At 32.8% G+C, this 18325-nt stretch overlaps 2 protein-coding genes across 4 annotated transcripts; one reads left to right on the top strand and one right to left on the bottom strand.

The window, feature by feature from the left end:
- The first annotated feature begins 2782 nt into the window (after positions 1-2782).
- On the top strand, positions 2783-4964 carry LOC118054177 (deSI-like protein At4g17486). The gene is made up of 4 exons (XM_035065659.2): positions 2783-3100; positions 3516-3803; positions 4286-4366; positions 4502-4964. The coding sequence occupies exons 1-4, from the start codon at positions 2947-2949 to the stop codon at positions 4639-4641; spliced, it is 663 nt and encodes a 220-aa protein (XP_034921550.1). The 5' UTR covers positions 2783-2946; the 3' UTR covers positions 4642-4964.
- Positions 4965-7906: 2942 nt separating this feature from the next.
- On the bottom strand, positions 7907-17687 carry LOC118054178 (uncharacterized). 3 transcript variants are annotated; one of them, XM_035065660.2, is made up of 10 exons: positions 17532-17687; positions 17174-17269; positions 16515-16629; positions 15892-15928; positions 15701-15770; positions 14814-14918; positions 14401-14551; positions 14245-14324; positions 8385-8478; positions 7907-8313 (listed from the first exon to the last, which is right to left on the bottom strand). In XM_035065660.2, the coding sequence occupies exons 2-10, from the start codon at positions 17202-17204 to the stop codon at positions 8226-8228; spliced, it is 771 nt and encodes a 256-aa protein (XP_034921551.1). In that variant the 5' UTR covers positions 17205-17269; positions 17532-17687; the 3' UTR covers positions 7907-8225. The 3 variants fall into 3 exon arrangements, with proteins under 3 accessions (XP_034921551.1, XP_034921552.1, XP_034921553.1); XM_035065661.2 differs by having other exon boundaries at positions 17464-17687; XM_035065662.2 differs by lacking the exon at positions 17532-17687 and adding an exon at positions 17437-17496.
- Positions 17688-18325: the final 638 nt, after the last annotated feature.

The raw sequence follows: 18325 nt of genomic DNA on the forward strand, positions 1-18325 counted from the left end.
ATCTAAGTGTGGGAATATTGATTCAAGGGTTGGATTATAATACTAAATTTTTTACGGGTCAAAGTTAAAAGAGTTCAAATGATTGACACCAAATTATATAAGCAAAAATTTGGAAAGGTATCTTTCCAAATTTTAACAGCAATATTCGGTTGACCTATCAACCAGATATTGTAAAAAACTAACACAATTAAAGGATTTTGAAGGTTTATTTAACATTTTAAACAAATATATGAAAATATCAATTATAGTTATTATTTCTTTAAAATATCTTTTGTTTCTTAAAAACATCTAACCAAGTTTGTTTTTTAGATTTTTTTTAAACCAAGCCTCTTGTATTACTATTAAATTGATTTATCTTTATATTAGTTTTAGAAGTGTATTTGCTTTAAACTCTATAACAAATGTTTTGGAGTGAAGGCAAATAACACTTTTAAAAAATAAATCTTTATGTTACATAATTTAATCTTTTATATAGGTAATATTTCCCCAATAATTAGATGGATTTCACTACACTTTCTTCCAGTGGTAAAATACTTCAATTATAACCATAAATGATATAATTTAACTGGTCAGACCCTAGGTTTGCTCTTTAAAGGTCACCAGTTTGAGTCTCATAAATCTTAGGACCACTAGAGACTTATATGATCGTTAACTTTAGGGCTCGTGGTATTAGTTGAGGTACGAGAAAACTGACCCGAACATTTATGTTAATAAAAAAAAATACATCATTTATTTTTTCATGTATAATATAATAAAAAATTTATTATTTTCGAATCAATATATGAACTAACTCAGAATAAAATAAGTAGTTAATTTAAAAATTAAAAAAATTCCAAACCCTAATAAACTTCTATCAATTTTTGTACAATAATTAATGCTTTTACATTGTAGGATTCACTAATCATAATCTATTAAATAATTTGATGAGCAATTGAGCATCCAAAAAGAGATTCCCAAATCATACCCTTAAATTATCAATGGAATCTCCTGGTAAAAGTTGTACCCAAACTAATCTCAAATTAACTCCCTCCTCGTTAAATAATAAAGATAATTGTGTATTTAGTGTTTTCTTTTTGTCTGGCTGTCTCACCTTTTTATTTACTTGAATTACTGGTTTTTTATGCGATAAGTTAAGTGTTGATATATCCATTACATGTGAGACATTTATTAACAAGTGAGCCCAATAGAAATTACTAGACATGGCCACATGCTACACCGCGTTCCTTATCTTTTTGCATAAAAATTGATGCAAGCATGTTTCAAAGAAAATAATAATAATAATAGAGTTATAGGACCGACCTAATTTAATAAATTAATTTTATTTTAATTAGATAATAAAAAATTGATAACAATAGTAAGCGGACAATTTAAAAAAAAAACAAGAAATATGATAACTTGAAAAAAAAAAAAAAAAAACTTTTGAGAGTTCATAATTGGTTAAAAAAGTTAAAAAAAAAATAACTTGAGTTAATTTGAAGTAGTATGATAGACATGTAACCTGGTAATAAAGAACGAGTTAATTCGGGTTAACACGTAAAATCTATGGTCTTGGTTATGAGATTAGAATAGCCCAATAAAAAATACATTGAAAAATACCAAAAAGCCAATTTTTTTATAAAAAAATCTAATGTCTAATTATAAAATAGAAAAAGAAAATAAGCAAAAACAAAAATGATGTTGACTCGCATTAACTTTTCAAATCTTTAACTCATGTCATTAAACTAGAAGCACTATAAAAAAATATGAAGTCTAATTCCTAGTAAATCAAATGCCGAAGAATGAAATATATATATATAAAATTCAATTACACAAAATAAAAAAGTAGCAATTAAAAGAATATGGATGAAAAACTAAATAAATAAATAAATTAGAGGGCGATTACAAAATTTTGATTGGACTATTCAATTAAAAAGAAAAATAAATTTAACAAAATGATAAAAAAAAAATAAGGATCATTTAAAAAAAAAAAACAATGCATCATAAAATTAAATTGAATGATGAATTTAAAAAACCATCAAAACTTTTACAAAAAAACCAAGAAAAAAAAAGATCATATTGTAAAAAATTATATATGACAAAATTAAAATTGAAGGATTACATTGAAAACAAAATAAAAATTTAACAAAAAAAGTCAATGATAAAAATTAGAAATTAAATGAAGTAGAACTAAAATTAAAATATCCACATGAAAAAAAATTAATTTATATTTTTCAGGGTAGGAGAGAGAAAAAAAATACTGATTGGTAACAAATTAGCACATCACTGTTTAGTATGCATACTACACCAAAAAAATAAAAGATGTGATAGTATATTCAATGACAAAAAAAAAAATATTTTATACTATCAGAAATTATTACAAACGTCATTCAAATTAGGCTCTAGCATACGGCAACAACTTTTTGGATTATATTGTGATATTGATTTTCTATTAATTTTTAAAATTTTAATTCCTTTTATGTTTCTTTTACTTCTTAAATTATTGCGATATTTTACAAACTTTAAAACATTTAAATTGAGATTTTCACAATATTGTCGTCACTACTCCGGACATAATTGGACAGATACGAAGGAAAGGGACAGATCGGGAAGAGAGTTTTAACCTTCATTGAAACAGGTCAACAGTCTTAAGATACAATCGAAAATTTTTAAATTAAAATATGTACAAATAAACGGGGAAAAATAGAAAAGAAAAGGTGGCTGGCTGCGGCCCTACCATCCTTTTTTTTATTTTTTTGTCTAACCGAAGAAAAATCTTTATATATATACATAAACAGTCGTTTCTGAGTGTGTTTTTTAAATCTCATCATCATTTTTACATTTTCAACAGAAAGAGATGAACATTTGCGTTGTTTTTTTAAAAAAATATATATGTATTGCTAGAGATGGATCTGTGAGAGGCTAATCAAGTGGCCGTTTGTACAGCTGAATTGTGGATCTGGGTTAAAAATGGGGGCGGCGGAGGATATACCGAGTTCGAGCTCTGATAATGATAATTCGAATAACAGTGAGACGCAGGTGGTTTTGAATGTTTACGACCTCACCCCTCTAAACCAGTACACCTATTGGTTCGGTTTTGGGATTTTTCATTCAGGCATTGAAGGTGTGTGTCTTCTCTCCCTTTTGTTTTGGTGATTTGCTTTCTTGATTTGATGATTTCGAATAGTGAAGTTTACTGTGTTAATCCCATCCAATATAATCTATTCGTGCTTTGATTTTATCAATATTTTAATAACAAGATTCTCATGCCCCGCCTGAAATATGAAATTGTTGTGGCCTGGAGCTCGTCGCTCATGGTATCAATGTTTTAAAATCCGTAGAGGCTCAGATTTGGTGAGAGTACCCGTAGCCTGTGAAAACCTGTTTTGTTCTTGGGAGTGAGAATAGCTTTGGCCAAGTCAGGATGCATCTATAGTCTGTTTTAAAAGACGTAGATTTAACATTAGAATCTCAATGTCCATAGCCATTCCCTTAAAAATCTAATGAACTGCATTGACTTTCTCTACGTGTATGAACAGTCCATGGTAAGGAGTACGGATTTGGAGCCCATGACTTCCCTGTCAGTGGAGTTTTTGAAGTGGAACCAAGGAACTGCCCTGGTTTTATTTACAGATGTTCCATCCATTTAGGCAGGATAACTATGCCTCCCTCTGAATTCCGAACATTCATAGAGAGTGCTGCTTCTGAGTATCATGGAGATACCTATCACCTCATCTCTAAGAATTGCAACCATTTTACAGAAGACATCTCGTGTAGATTGATAGGCAAGCATATACCAGGATGGGTGAATCGACTTGCTCGGCTAGGTATGGAGAATTCTTCCATCAAGTTTTTAGCTCTTCTTTGCCGCAGGAGCTTTCTTAACAATTTTGATACTAGGTTATTTAATTGATCTACTGTTTAAGGTATTTCCTTAGAGGACTGAGATTTGAAAACTCTTTTCCTAAGGATGCAAGGCTTAAACTAATATAAATAGGCTGCTGAGGTTATATTGTACTCGTTCTATTTATCTATGTCATTCCTTTCCTGAATTTCCACCGTGATTGGCAGAGAGCCAGCTGCAGTGGACTTCATCGCAATACTTTGCAAATATACATTTAGCTCTGTGTTTACTTCTAAGTTATCCAGTTGGTCAAGCATATTAAGTGGTGTTCGTGCAAAAGATATTCTCAAATTAAGTTGCTTTGCTTGCTTGCTTTACTGGAGTCTCGCCTGTTGAGTTTTACCTGCAAATGAAACATCATTTTTTGAGAAAGAAAACTAATTTAGCTATTGGTCGAAATGTCAGGTGCTCTCTGTAGTTGTCTGCTTCCTGAGAGCCTCCAAGTAACTTCTGTTAAACAGCTACCTGAATACCATGAGTGCTTAGGTGAGTAATTTGCTTCTTGAATATAACCCACCTTTTCATCGTTTTCTGCAATCTGACATGTAATCCAGAATAAACTTGACTGTACTGGTTGCATTCTTGACATTGCTGTTTCATTTCTTGGGTAATAATCTTCAGAAGAAGATGGGAGTGATTCTCTGGCAACCACCACCCCCTACGAGTCAACAGAAATTGATGATACTGATCAAGAGAAGCACTTGCTGTCACCGAGTACTGTAAGTGGGGATGTGGCTTTTGTTAAGGAGGCTCACAAATGAAGTTGTCTTCTTGATGAAAAGAGAAAATTGCCTCGTAAAGTTGTTTGTGTGCTCGGAATTTGATTTAAAGATGCCTCAACGTGGAATTTGATTAAAAGACGTGCTTTTGCTTATTTGAAGAGGCTGAAAATTATGAGGCACCGTTTGATGGTGTGCAAGCGGAATACATTGTTCATCCAATTGTTGCAACTCCATTAAATTCTGTACTTTTTTTCTCTTTTGTTATTGTGTGTTCTTCCCGCCCAGCAACTTTTATTCTCCTTCCATCATTTATTATAAAAACTAAAATAGCTTTATTGAATAGAATGGTGTTATTCCCACAACTTCATAGTTGTTAACCGCACTTCATAATCTATTTTTATTACTTAGATTCTACTTTTATTACTTCGACTAAAATACTCATAATTATATTTTTCACAATGGATGATAATTAGATTTAAATAAATAAATAAGTAAATGTTAGCGCTACATTTGCATCTAGAAATATAGTTAATAGAAGGAAGTCTTGTTTTGTAATCAGGGATGTTTAATTTTATCTTTTTTTTAATGATTATATATCACTAAACTTTACCTTTTTGTGCTTCCAAATAATATCTATCAACAAAAAAATTATTTTAAAAAAAATATAATATGGTAATTAAAATTCTAGAAGCTTTCAATTATGTAATTGCTTTCAATATAACAACCCATATTTTATGGTTTTGAACTATCATAACGTCCTATAAATACCTTATCTATGGGTGTCAATCCAACAACATTTAGAAAAGGAGAATAAGACATCATACCATACATTTATTCACGTTTGGCTCCCTCATCTACCACATATACATGCACATTAGTTCACACAACAAACCCTTAATTGTTAAACCAAAACCAAGGTTTCCTTTCCTTTAACTTTTTTTTACCAAAATGTTCACCCACAACACCTAATATGCACTTAAATTTCAAACATAAAAACTCATTTTAATATTCTAACATTCTTATCAATCATTTCTATAACTCTATTAGTCAACAATATTCAATGTCTAACATTTCATCAAACATATAGTGAGCACTATTCAACTTATCAATTTAATAGAATTTTCACATACTCATCATTTCTAAATACATCAACAAGAATTTATATATTATAACTTAACTTAAATAATCATAATTCAAATATGAACATACAAATCATAATCATAGCATACATAATCAAAATCAAACACACAATTAACTCCAAATCATACCCAAACCCAAAACCCCCTAAATTTCATCAACATGGTTGGCCACCCATAGTTTCAAAATTCATAGCTAGCCTCAAATTCATCAAGTTGTCTATAAATTATACCATTTCTAACATTAAATCTCCAAGAATTTTAACTAGTAAGCATTTTTCTACTTAATTTCTAATTTCACATATCCTAACGATACTACAATTTAAGGAAAATCAAAATACATAATATAAAAATGAAATTAAAGGAAGATAAACCTTCCGATAGCCTCAAACAACACCAATTTAAAATAAATTTGGTGAGAGTATCCAAAATATCACATCTTTCTTTCCACTTATAATCACAATTTCACAACCCTAACTAAACATTACAAACACTCAAACCTCTTTAATTTTCACAATTTAATTTAATTTTGAGTTAGAAACCACACCCTAACACTCACTTTCAAATCCCTTAGAAAAAGAAGCAAAGATGAACCGCCCCCTTTCTTATTTTTTCTATCTATATAACGGATTATATGGTGTATATAAAAAAAAATCATTTTTTTTCATCAATTATTACTTTACTATTGTTCCTCCATTTTTTTATTTACATTAATTGACCCGGGGCTTACAAAATGAAATGTGATATTTATATGATTAATTGTTATATTCCTCATATTTGCTAGTTATTTTCAATCGAAATTTACAACATTAAACCTAGGGTTACAATGCTTTTTTTTTAAAAAAAAGATTTTATCTCTTTTATTACGAAGACCGCCTGGACGTGAAGCTTATCCAGGAGATGTTTTTTATTTGTATTCACGCCTTTTAGAAAGAACCACTAAACCAAGTTCTTCTTTAGGTGAAGGAAGTATGACTACTTTACTAATAGTTGAGACCCAATCGGGAGATGTTTTGACTTGTATTCCAAGTTATGCTTAATAATGTTCTTTATCTTCTAGTAAGCATTTTTATCGAGGATCACTTATAAAAGGTCTAAGTAGGTTTTTAGATCATTCTTTTTTTACCAGGTCAACTTTAATCTATCCCTCACCAACCAAGATAACGAACAATATAAGCATTAAATATACACGCACTTCCTTGACACAAGGTATATATAGAGAACTAATTCAAAAAATAGTCCATAGCCCACTAACCATGAGATCAATTTTTTATAATAGCTCATTGGTCTTTTAGGCCTATGTTTCAAGTTATCTAAAATTTTAAATGGTAAGAACATTAACCATCTTGCACCATATTATTAACAACAAGAACATACCCATGCGTGCTCAATGTTATATAAACCTCTTGAGCTTAAGGCAAGAGATACTACTTTTTCAACCTAAAAAACTCTTTTAACCTAGCTTTAAAAACATATTATATACAACTTTCTGTGCTTTTTAGTTTTAGTGTCTCTATCTCTTTTAACTTAAACATTGAAGAATCCATACTTTATCTAGAAAACTTTCTTGATTCTGCAAAACATCCATAACCCGCATTCAATCAAGAACTCAGCCCATATCAACCTAGTTAGAAGCTCCATCATAAATTGAGGTTTTATCACCTCATCACATATCATGTCTATTTGTTGGATTTTAATGGATCGTTGATCACGATGGGAATTAACTAATCAAAATCTGAACAAATGGAAAAATCAATCGGGAAAGGCAGCTGGTAGAGAGCCGATTGGGACGTAGTTTACAATTTGGAGGCAAATCTGAAGCTACCTTTCTCAACTCGTGCTGGACAGTAGGAGCTTAATTCGGTCGACTCCAAGCCCCCGCAAAACCCAGATGGAAAACAGGGTGAATATGAGAAGTAATAAGAAAATTAAACTCCAGATGGATAAACCTTATGGTGGGAGAACAAATAATGAGACCTTGCTTAGTCTTCGAGATTTCATGTTCTTTCAAGATTCATGAGCCCAGGTACCATAATTTCGACAAGTCAAAGCACGACACCGACAGGGAGGACCCAGAATGAAACTTGAAGGGTGTTCTATTGTCTCTTTGAAGTTCCACCATAGAAAACAGGTTTACTATGTTTTATGTTCCATGCAACACCAAATAATTTCTGAAAAGAGCCTTCATTACGAGTTTCTGATCATGTCTTGAATGTGGCAATTAATATGAATGTTCAACTTTCAATGCTAAACTGCGGAAAAGCACATAAATGACTCGAATGAAATGCAATTCTCTAACTTAAAAAATGCAGCTCAACCCAACTCCTTGGTACACGAGTACCAACTTGTTACAGAGAGCACTGTATTACATGTATAACATGCCCGGAACCACTTTTGGCAACTTTATTTTGTTTGTGCCTCTGAATATTTTCTGCTTCAGTTTTTTCCCGCCCAAGCAAATCCTTCATGCATGCACAGAACGTCAAATCATGGAGAACGCCCTCCAAGCCCCACCTTAGAAGTAAGCCACGCACAAACCTCATTCATCTCTTCAGGGCTTGTGTAGTGACCAAGCCTGTATAGTGGAGCAAAAATAATCAAAAGTTGACTCCTGTATGTCACAGAGAATTGAAACAAGATACATACCCATTGTATGCTTTGAATGTTGCATCCTGGAATCCAGTTGAAACCAAAACCCGTGATGATTTTTCACCAAATTTGTAAGGAACCACATCATCACCTGTAATAAAGTAGAGTCCAAAATCAAGATGATCACGGCATTCCCCACACCTAAGCAGACAGGTATCTGGGGATGCAATAGTGGAAGCCACGCTAATGGTTGACCATTTAATGTTAATGAAAAGCTACAGAATGTCTCCAATGGTAATCTGATGCGTTGATATTGTGATTCCAATTAATACATGTCTCTTACAGAACACACCTTGTGCACAGCATACATTAGATGACACACAAAAATGCTTCATGAACATTCCAAGTGTACAAAATTACAAGATAACATTTGAACATCCCTGGTTTTTAGAGTCAATGCACTTGTACTTTGTTATGGTTGTACTGCACTTGGTTTTCAAAGTCCTGAAACAAAAGCATAACTTTCTATAAACTCTCCTAGTTCTTTGATTATCTTTACCCAAGTTAGCTAGTGTCACCTCTAGTTTAGTTCTATAAAAATGCTTGTGAAAAAGAGTCTCCATATCTTCTTAGCTATTGATGGTGTTAGATGGCAATGTAGAAAACTAATGAAAGATAGTCACTGTTAGTGACGAACCAAATAGCCTTAGTTCCACAAAGGGATTAGCAGCACTATCCCCACACTAATTAGTGAACTTGGTGATGTGTTTCCTTATTGACCAGTCACTCCCCCCAAAACACTATTTGAAGTTAACTATCTTCATTCCTCCGTAAGTAGTTGCAGCCAATCAATCCATTCATGATATGGATGCTTATAAGCATGCCTGGTCATACATCCAACGTCTAGTCCCATTTCCATATCTATCAATTCTCCTTGCTTGATGGTTGACCACAAGTCTTTTAGGCATAGGGAAATTCAAATTGCCTTGCTAGAAGGTAGCTTGTGGGGCACTGAACAGCCCAAGCACAAGTTGAGCCAACAATAGATAAGGTAGTTAAGCCATGTAAATGGCTTGAGGCTATCTACAGACTTGTGGGATAAGTGGTATCTCACGAGTGATCATGCTCAAATTGTGTCAAGTTTGTTGTGGTGTCTCCTGTGTGATCATGTGATACCCAAAATGTGGTTGAGAACTTTCAAACATTCACATTAGAGTGCTTGTTAACGAATATATCCTAGGGCTCATCCCCTAAGAATCTAGCCAAAAGGAGTATCCGATCAACTCTACCTAAGCTCATTTTGGATTTTATTGATTTGATCGACCATAGCCTATGTGGTCTTGTTTACTACCACAATATTATTGTGGTAAGTTGTGTTAGCTATAAAATCTATTTTAAATTGGATAGGTCTTAAATCAACATTAGATAAAAGGACATACTTTTGAGGGTGTCGCTGCTTATTGATTTGAGTTTAGCCAAATTGATTGTGACAATCTAATCATGCCATCAAGCCCTAAAAATGATAGCCATGAGACTATGTTAAGGCATAAAAAACCTATGTACCAACTAGAAGTTGGTTGAGGCAATGATGTTAGGAAAATTACTGCGTTAGGAGACATTGTGGTTTTGTCCAGGTGCAATTCTTTATTGATGATGGGAATTAGACGATGTAGATCCATCATGTGAAACTTCTAATGGAAGTTGATCCATTGTCCTATATGTTTGTTTGTGAGTTGTTTTTCTTCTCCTAGTCAAAGGAATGGCCTCTATCAATTGTGTGGATTGCCTGATCCCTAATCATTACAACCACGACCATGGTTTTACTAGATTAGTTTTTTGGCATGATGACTAATGTTATAATTTTAAAAAATTTGTCCCACTGGCACTGGACATGTGCCAATCTGTTAATAGATCTGAGTACCACTAATATTTATCCCACTGGGTGTGTGACAGTCTTGTTCTAAGTAAGATTTGATCGTCAATTACTAAATTGAATCATCATCTCTTTGGTTGATGGTCAATCTCAGCTATCTTCATTGGTATGCTAAAAAATACAAAGTAAGCTATTGTTCTTGATCAAATAACGTGTGGTTGTTTATTTTGGAATAAAAAGACATGATCAAATACATTCTCTCCAAGAAATGATTCTCTCCATTTGTTATCATACTTGTGGTTCTACTGAATTCTTGTTCAGACAAATTACAAGATACTTGGCACCATGCTCCCACAAGTTGCTAGAGAAATATAGTTCCCAAAAAGTGGTGTGCAAGAACCACTAACCACGAAATAACATTATGGCCACGTTTGGTGTAAGTTTGTGGATAGAGACGATCATTAAAGTAAAGTCCTATTATTTTTCTACTCTCTTTTATTACATGCTCCCACATGTTATGTTATGGAAAATCAAAACTAAGTTGGGAGATTCTTCAACAACAAAAAGGTTTGGTAGTCTAGAAATAAGTAATAATGATAGGATTCTTAATTTAAGGTTTCAATTTTAGTTAAAGGCTATTTTGTAAGAAGGGGCATGATTGTAAATTCTACATGCAAATTAGGTTTATTCTAGTAACTTTCTGAATTACTTTGTCTACTTTTATTTAGGAAGTTGGTGTCTTAGTCTTTAATAGTCCCTGTTTAGTTTCTTACCTCATCAAATACGGATTAGAAATCCTAGTATTTTATGGAATCCTATTAATTGAGATGATGTGTTTTTTTTTCTTTTTGAGTTAAGTTATGTTGTGCACAAGGTTTCTGGTGAGTTCAAAAAAAAAAAAAAAAAATATATATATATATATATATATATATATATATATATATATTGTACCTCATTTAAGTTTGTTTAGTTGTTACATTTTCAATTTTTTATGCTTTTAGGCTTAATTTTGTTTATTTTGTTTGTGTTAGGTTTGAGCGCAAAATAGCAGAAAGGGAAGTCCTGAAATTCTTCAGAAGATGCCTCGGCATTATGGACATAACTTTCTTTCTAATCGAGAAATCAGGTGATTTTGGCACCATTAAAAAGCTATCTCAAAGGACAACAATTCTCATGTTCATCACTTTGGCCAAGATCAACCTACCTCGAAGACAAAATCTGGCCACAAGTTGACTACCTAACATAATCAAATATGAAAAAAGTTGTCTGTGCAGATACATCAACTTCATAGATTAAACTGGGTGTTCTTAGAAAGAAGCAAATGACGTGCCATAATGCTTGGATAGCTATAGAAATCTAGAGAATTTTGCAGCTTACGATTCCAAATTCTCTGGAATAAGTTACATTCATTTCAGTATAAGCAGTCCAGTGCTAGAATTATGTGCGATTTTTAACTTTTCGACATCACAACTTACTAGTCTTTGTAAGAAAGCATCCGAACATATAGAGTAATTAGGGGATACCTAGATATTGTATTTAATTCATAATAAGTCAACTACGATTGCTAAACACAACTAGAGGTTCAATTTGGAAGAGGGAAGTGCATTGAAGTTGGAATCCTAATCCAATTAGTAAACAAAATCCTTAATAAAAAGGGATTTAATTCCAACCTTTTCTTACAACCCGAATGTGACTTTTTCAGGAGGCTGATATTAAAATCAAGGAAAAAAAAAAAAAACTTTAGGCAAAAAGAAGGGGAAGATAATTATCATTCATTCATTTATTCAACAAGAATTCACCAATGGAGGCCTGAAAAGAGGCTGAACAATGGAGACTACATGGAGAGATGCTGGCAACAACAAATTTCTTTTTAGTTTCTCCTTCATCCCGTTTCCTTTTATTTCAATGTTGATTGCCAGCCTGTTTTTATTTCTTTCCATCATGAACTAATTCCTTTAGCAAGGGCTATGATGTAGGTGAACTATGATGTTTTTGTTCCATTATTCAATGTTGTTTCGAGTTTAATGATTTCATATTGAGTGTTCATTGCTATTTTTAATTTTCAAATATCTAGCTAATATTTGAATGATTTGATGGTTATATTGAGACTGAGAGGTGATATATACTTGCTTCATGTGATGAATGCCATAAATTGAGGGAAATCTAGAGATAGACATGCAATGTGTGGTTATGTTATGCAAGAATCCATGAAACTTAATGCATTTTTATACATTTAAATTTGCATAGAGATACGATGGGTTAACATATGAGAGTACTTTCAATGATGCTCAAGAGATTGTTGGATAGGTTGCGGAACCTCAACTGTCAGCACTATTTAAGGATTTATTATAGATTGGTTATGGTAAAAATGGATGCTTTAGTGTTTCAATTGATTGATAATTTGTCAAGTTGTTAGTTTGCTATTTTGTTATTTAATTTTTCATGAGTTCAATCACTCAAATAATCATTTAGTTAAATATAATTGAATTAAATCAAGTTTAGTAATTAATAGGATTCATAAATCTCTACGGGTTCAACACTCTTTCTCATCACTCTTATTACTTGTTCAATTTCCTGCCTTGCGAAACACGACATCAGTTTCTTGTTCTATATATTGTCATTCTATTTTCTCATATGTCTTCTTCCTTCAATGTTCTTTTGCTACAGCACTGCCAGCTACTACTGTTCACATGCTGACTTCTCTTCATTTCTTCCTAAACAAGTTCTATTCAACTCTAATTCTGCAAATAACAAACCAGAAACCTTGGGACACAAATATTAAAACTATCCTACACCAATTTGGGATCAAAACACAGTTAGATCTTTCTCTCTTTTCTGAGTTGCTTTCTCACAAACTATTTACTTTTCCCCAAACTCTTCCTGCAAAGGTTGGCAACACTGAAGTTACATCAAATTTTGAGTCTTTTTCAAAGGATTTTGGGACTTCTCAAAAACAATTTATAGACTACAAACGTAATAGCATTGATAGCATCAACATTGGATGAGATCAAGGAGATGTTCCATACTTTAACATCAAATGATTAAAAGAAAAGACTTGTTGAATCAGCTACCATGCAGCATATGAACTGCCTAAATTAGGTCCAAAATCAACCCATACGCTTCTTTCAATCATGCTAGCTTTTCAGACTATATTTTTCAAGTACTAGAATCACAAATATTTGTTGTCATACATCAATGGATTGTGATATCAAAGTCGATGAATTTAATGGTACTAGAAATTTGAGGGAGCTGTTCTAAAGCAAGCAGATAAGAGCAGACCTATGACAGATGAAGATAATAAGAATTGACATCAAGCTGACAGATGAAGATAATAAGAATTGACATCAAGCACGAAGAGGTTTTTACCAAGGAAAATATGCAATTTGTGTCAACTATTGATTTTATAGTGCCAAAGACATAACAATTTACCTTGAAAAATCACTCTTTGGCTTTGTGCAGGTTTTCTAAAATAAGTCAAGCAAAGCAACCTCCAAGCTTTTCTACTCGTGCATGTTCTATGAATTTTCATACTTCAACATTTCAAAACTCAAGGTCCAATTTTTCAGAAGGGGAAAATCAATGACGCACTTAAGTTATGGTTAAAGATGATTTGTCAACTATGGAAAATCAAAACCAAGATTTGTGATTCTTCAACAAAGAGGTTTCTAGTCCAAGAATAAGCTACAATGATAGGTTTCTTAGTTTAAAGGTTTGAATTTCAGTCCTGGGTTATTATGTGAGAAGGGCAGAATAATAGCTTTTGCATGTTCCAATGAATCAGGGGTGTTCAAGCAACTTTCTGAATTTCTTGAAGGTCTAGCCTTATTTAAAACGTTAATGTCATATTGATGTAGAACCACAAATAGATCACCAAATCAAGAGACACTCAATCTTGGGTAAAACTCAAGCTTTTATTTCGATTAATAATATGTTAAACTGAAAGTCTGCCTGTGCAGTTTATTTACATGCACCCAACCTCTTGTAAATAAGAGAACATAACTAGATATCCAATAAGATATGCATATAAGAGAAAGTGCTGAATACCTTTGCCATGACAGAGCAACATAGGCAAGGAAGCAGCACGCCTTGCGGCTTCATCCCCTCCTATTTTCTTGCTCAGGGTCCTGGGAAGTAACAGAGCATAAAATCATATGCAAAGAGTACATTGCAAAAGAGAAAAACAGAGAGGAAAAACCAAACTTTGAACATGGAAGCCAGCCACTTAATCCAACAATTGCACTCAAATTGGCAGGGTATGCGCTGCCATTTGAGTACTTTCCAGCAGCAAAGCAGGTAGCAGAATACATAGCAGTTGCAGCACCCATGCTGAAGCCTCCAATTCCAAGTCTAACTGTCACATAGATATATTTGATATCAAAGTTGTGAAAAATCAGTAAGCAGTTTCAAGAGGGTATTATGATTTTGCATGATTGTCAATCGATCCATTATGCTAATGAAAAGGTATGAACTAGTCTCTCAAGTTGTTTCCTGAACCAGACTGAAGTTATTTTCCAAAAATAAGCAACAAAGGATATGTCTGTGACAAAAATAGTCAAAATATTTTCCAAGTAAATCTCTCATCACATAAGAAATATCTGAAAAAGAAAACCTACTGTCAAAGGGCTCTGTTGACAGCAAATTTGCCACATGTGCTGCTGCAGCATCCAGACCCTCTATATCATCAGGAGCATCTTCTGAAAGGTCTCCCACATCAAACCCTGATTTGAATAATCTTTTTAATTCAGTCTACTAGCTTAAAAAATAGGAACCATCAAAAGCCCCTCATAAAAAAATCTTCTATCCTAAAAACCCATCAAAAACTTTTTGTATCCCTTAAACCAAAAACTAAATTTTCTACACCAAAGTATCCAACAAGTTAAATTCCACTAAGCACTAATAAGTTTTTTTTTTTTTTTTTCAGTTAATTTGACTAAAACAACCCAAAACTAGAAATGCAAAAAGAACTATGTGAAAACCTTTGTAAAAAATTATGCTTTACAGAATACTTATTACTATCTCTTCTCTCTCTCTCTCTATCTGTTTTTTTTTTTTTTTTTTAATTCCTTTTAATTCTTCCATTTGTAACTTAGAAACTATATATTGTCATGGGTTCAAATAAATATTGAATCTACCTATTCCACTTGGTGTTGAACCTACAACCAAACAATCTTAAAATCTAACTTTTATACCCATTTTTGCACACTTAAAATTTACTCATCTAATAATTACTCCAGTAATCAACACAATTTTTTCAACTTGTAAAAAAATGACCTAATTAATGCAACAGAATTAAGTTTCACCCCTATTCTCAAAACAATTTCTCTTTAATATGTAATATAAATAAAATTAAGGTGAATGGTATGAGGAGTTGACACAGTTGGTTCTAAAACGTTATTTCCTTTAAAATTCTTGTAGGACTCGTATGACTGGTTTATCTGGTTGCTACAGTGATTTTATTACAATTAAGAAGTATCAAATATGGCAGAACATGAAAACTTACAAGCTGTTGATGGGAAACCCCCGAATACAGTTACAGGTTGAGTCGGTGCAGTTGGGCATATCCATTTAATCTATACCAGATAATATTAGTGTGTCGTTATCAGTGATTAAAATTCCAATCATTCAAACATATGCAAAACAGTTCATGCTTCAAACAAGTATTGCTAAGTTTTTTAGTGTACTTGTCCTTACATTTGGAAGAGGAAGAGTCTCCAAGAGCTGTGACCAGCTGCCAAACAAGATAAAACAATACATAATTGTTTTTAAAAAAATAAATAAGTAAAGAACAAACTCCCATGGATGAAATTGAGCCAGTTCGATACACCCCCTCCCTCCCTTCTTTTTGGACAAGCAACCAATCTTTGTAATGATGAGAAAAGCACTAATCCTAAAGCCATTTAAAAGCTCATAAAGAATATGAGAGGTGATTTGGTTATAGCAAGAGAATACATTGCAAAAGCCAAAAACGAAGTTGAAGTAGGGACAACATAATAAACAGAAATATGCCACAAAGAATATGCAAGGATCGTCCCTCACTATTTTTTTTTTTATGAAAATAAAATCAAGGATGTGTGTATCTAGTGCGGAATGCCGCCTCCACCTTAGTCATCTGTGCAGCCACTGCACTAGATTAAATTTCAAAGAATCTCCATGCAGCTAACTGAATGAATAATGTATGGTAGAAAAACAATTGTGAAAACACTTCCATTTACATATTCATATAGGCTAAACAGATCAAAGGAGCTCCCTTCATTTTGTAGAAGATACCTACCAAAAAAATTGATATGACAAACCAATAGGAAATTGATATTTACCTTGACCCATTATCTCCAAGCCCATGTAGCCAAACAACAGTGGCTAGGTGTTTACCTTTGGGCTTAACCACATAAGTCCTTCCAAATTCTATAGCTCTTCTAACAGTTTTACCACCTAAATGGATGTTAAAATAGAGTTCAGTTACATAATAAAAGGTAAAATGAGTTGAAGATTAGTATACAATGCAGAGATCATTCAATCACTACGTTTTTGTTAGTGCTTCTTATTGGTAGTCATCCCTGCAGGATAAAAGACATTAAGGCTATATTTGTCAAGAGGGATGGATAAGAGGAAGTATGAAATAAGTTAGGTGGAAGGATAGAGTATTATCCATCCAGTTGTTTGGTTAACAGGGGAGGGGAAGGATGAGAGTCGATTCATCCAAAATTGAAAGCATTCAAAATTACAAAGGGATGGAGTCAATCCTCTCAATTAAAATACACCCAAATTGGGAGGTTAATAAATTAAGACGAAGGATTGGAGGAATCCCTCCAATCCCACCTTGGCTCTCATCCTTCTTGCCAAACAATAGATGCAATCAGTCCCTCCTATCCAATCCCTACCCTCTTATCCATCCTTCTTCCAATCCTTCCTAACAAACAGGGTGTAACGTCATTACATTAATATGAAAAGGAGAAGCCAAGGAAATAAAACTAACCAGAAGCCAGGGAAGGACCAGCAAAACTCATGTTATCCCCCAGAAAGATAGCCAATGCCAAAATGCTTGTTGCAATGACTGAGTAAAGCACACAACCTGCAATCAAGAAAGATAGGACCAGGTTTAAAATCGAAAAAAAAAAAAAGGAATTATTTATTACAAGCAGAAATTGCCTAGCCCTGATTCCAGTCAATTTATAATGCTCCAAAGAGAGAGAGAGAGCGAGAGATAATATTGTGTGCTAGAAAATGGAAATGATGAACCTGATAATTATTACAAATGAAACGAACCTAACTGTTGATGGGTAGAAGACGGATCAAAAGTGAATTTAGTTAAGTTAGGGCTTTGGGAGGCTTACCAGAAGAGAAAAAAAGATAGACCTCTGATTTTGGAGGCTCCAAGGCCGATGCAGCAACAACCCCACAAAGAAAGAGTGTTTTTTTTTAGGACGACAGAAGAAAAGATTGGCTATCCATCAACTCCCCTTAGATATACATTCACTACACCACACATGTACTTAGACTCCGTTTGTTTGCAGGAAAGTGGTTTCCTTTTGGAAAGTGAATTCCGGGGAAAGTGAATTCCTGGAAAGTGAATTCCGGGAAAGTATTTTCCGATTTTGGTAGTGTTATGGAAAATGAACTGGAAAAACTTTCCAGTGTTTGGTTGTGTTATGGAAAATGAACTGGAAAATAATTTAATAATGAATTAATTTTTTTTCAAGTTTATCTAATATATATAAAATATTTAATCACTTAAATTGTCATAACCCAATTTTTGATCTTTTTTATTTTTATTATTTAAAAAATAATAAAAAATAAAAAAAATAAATGAAGGATGAATTAAAATTTGGGTTAAGGGCAATTATTGGAAGTTTAAAGATTTAATTAAACTCTTGACTAGGTTAATTAATTAAATCAAGGGTTTAATTGGAAATTGATTTAATTAAATTTTAGATTATTTTAATTAATGAAATAAGAGTTTAATTAAAGAATTAAGGACTTAATTAATCAAAAACCCGGGACTTAAATAAAATAACCTTTGCATTTTAATTCACTGCTACAGTAGCAATGAATTATAATTCCGCTGCTACAGTAACTGTGAACTGTAGCAGTGAATTATAATTCGTCATCTCTGCATTTTAATTCACTG

Source organism: Populus alba, chromosome 18, assembly GCF_005239225.2.
Source record: "Populus alba chromosome 18, ASM523922v2, whole genome shotgun sequence".
In the NCBI taxonomy this organism is placed as follows: Eukaryota; Viridiplantae; Streptophyta; class Magnoliopsida; order Malpighiales; family Salicaceae; genus Populus; species Populus alba.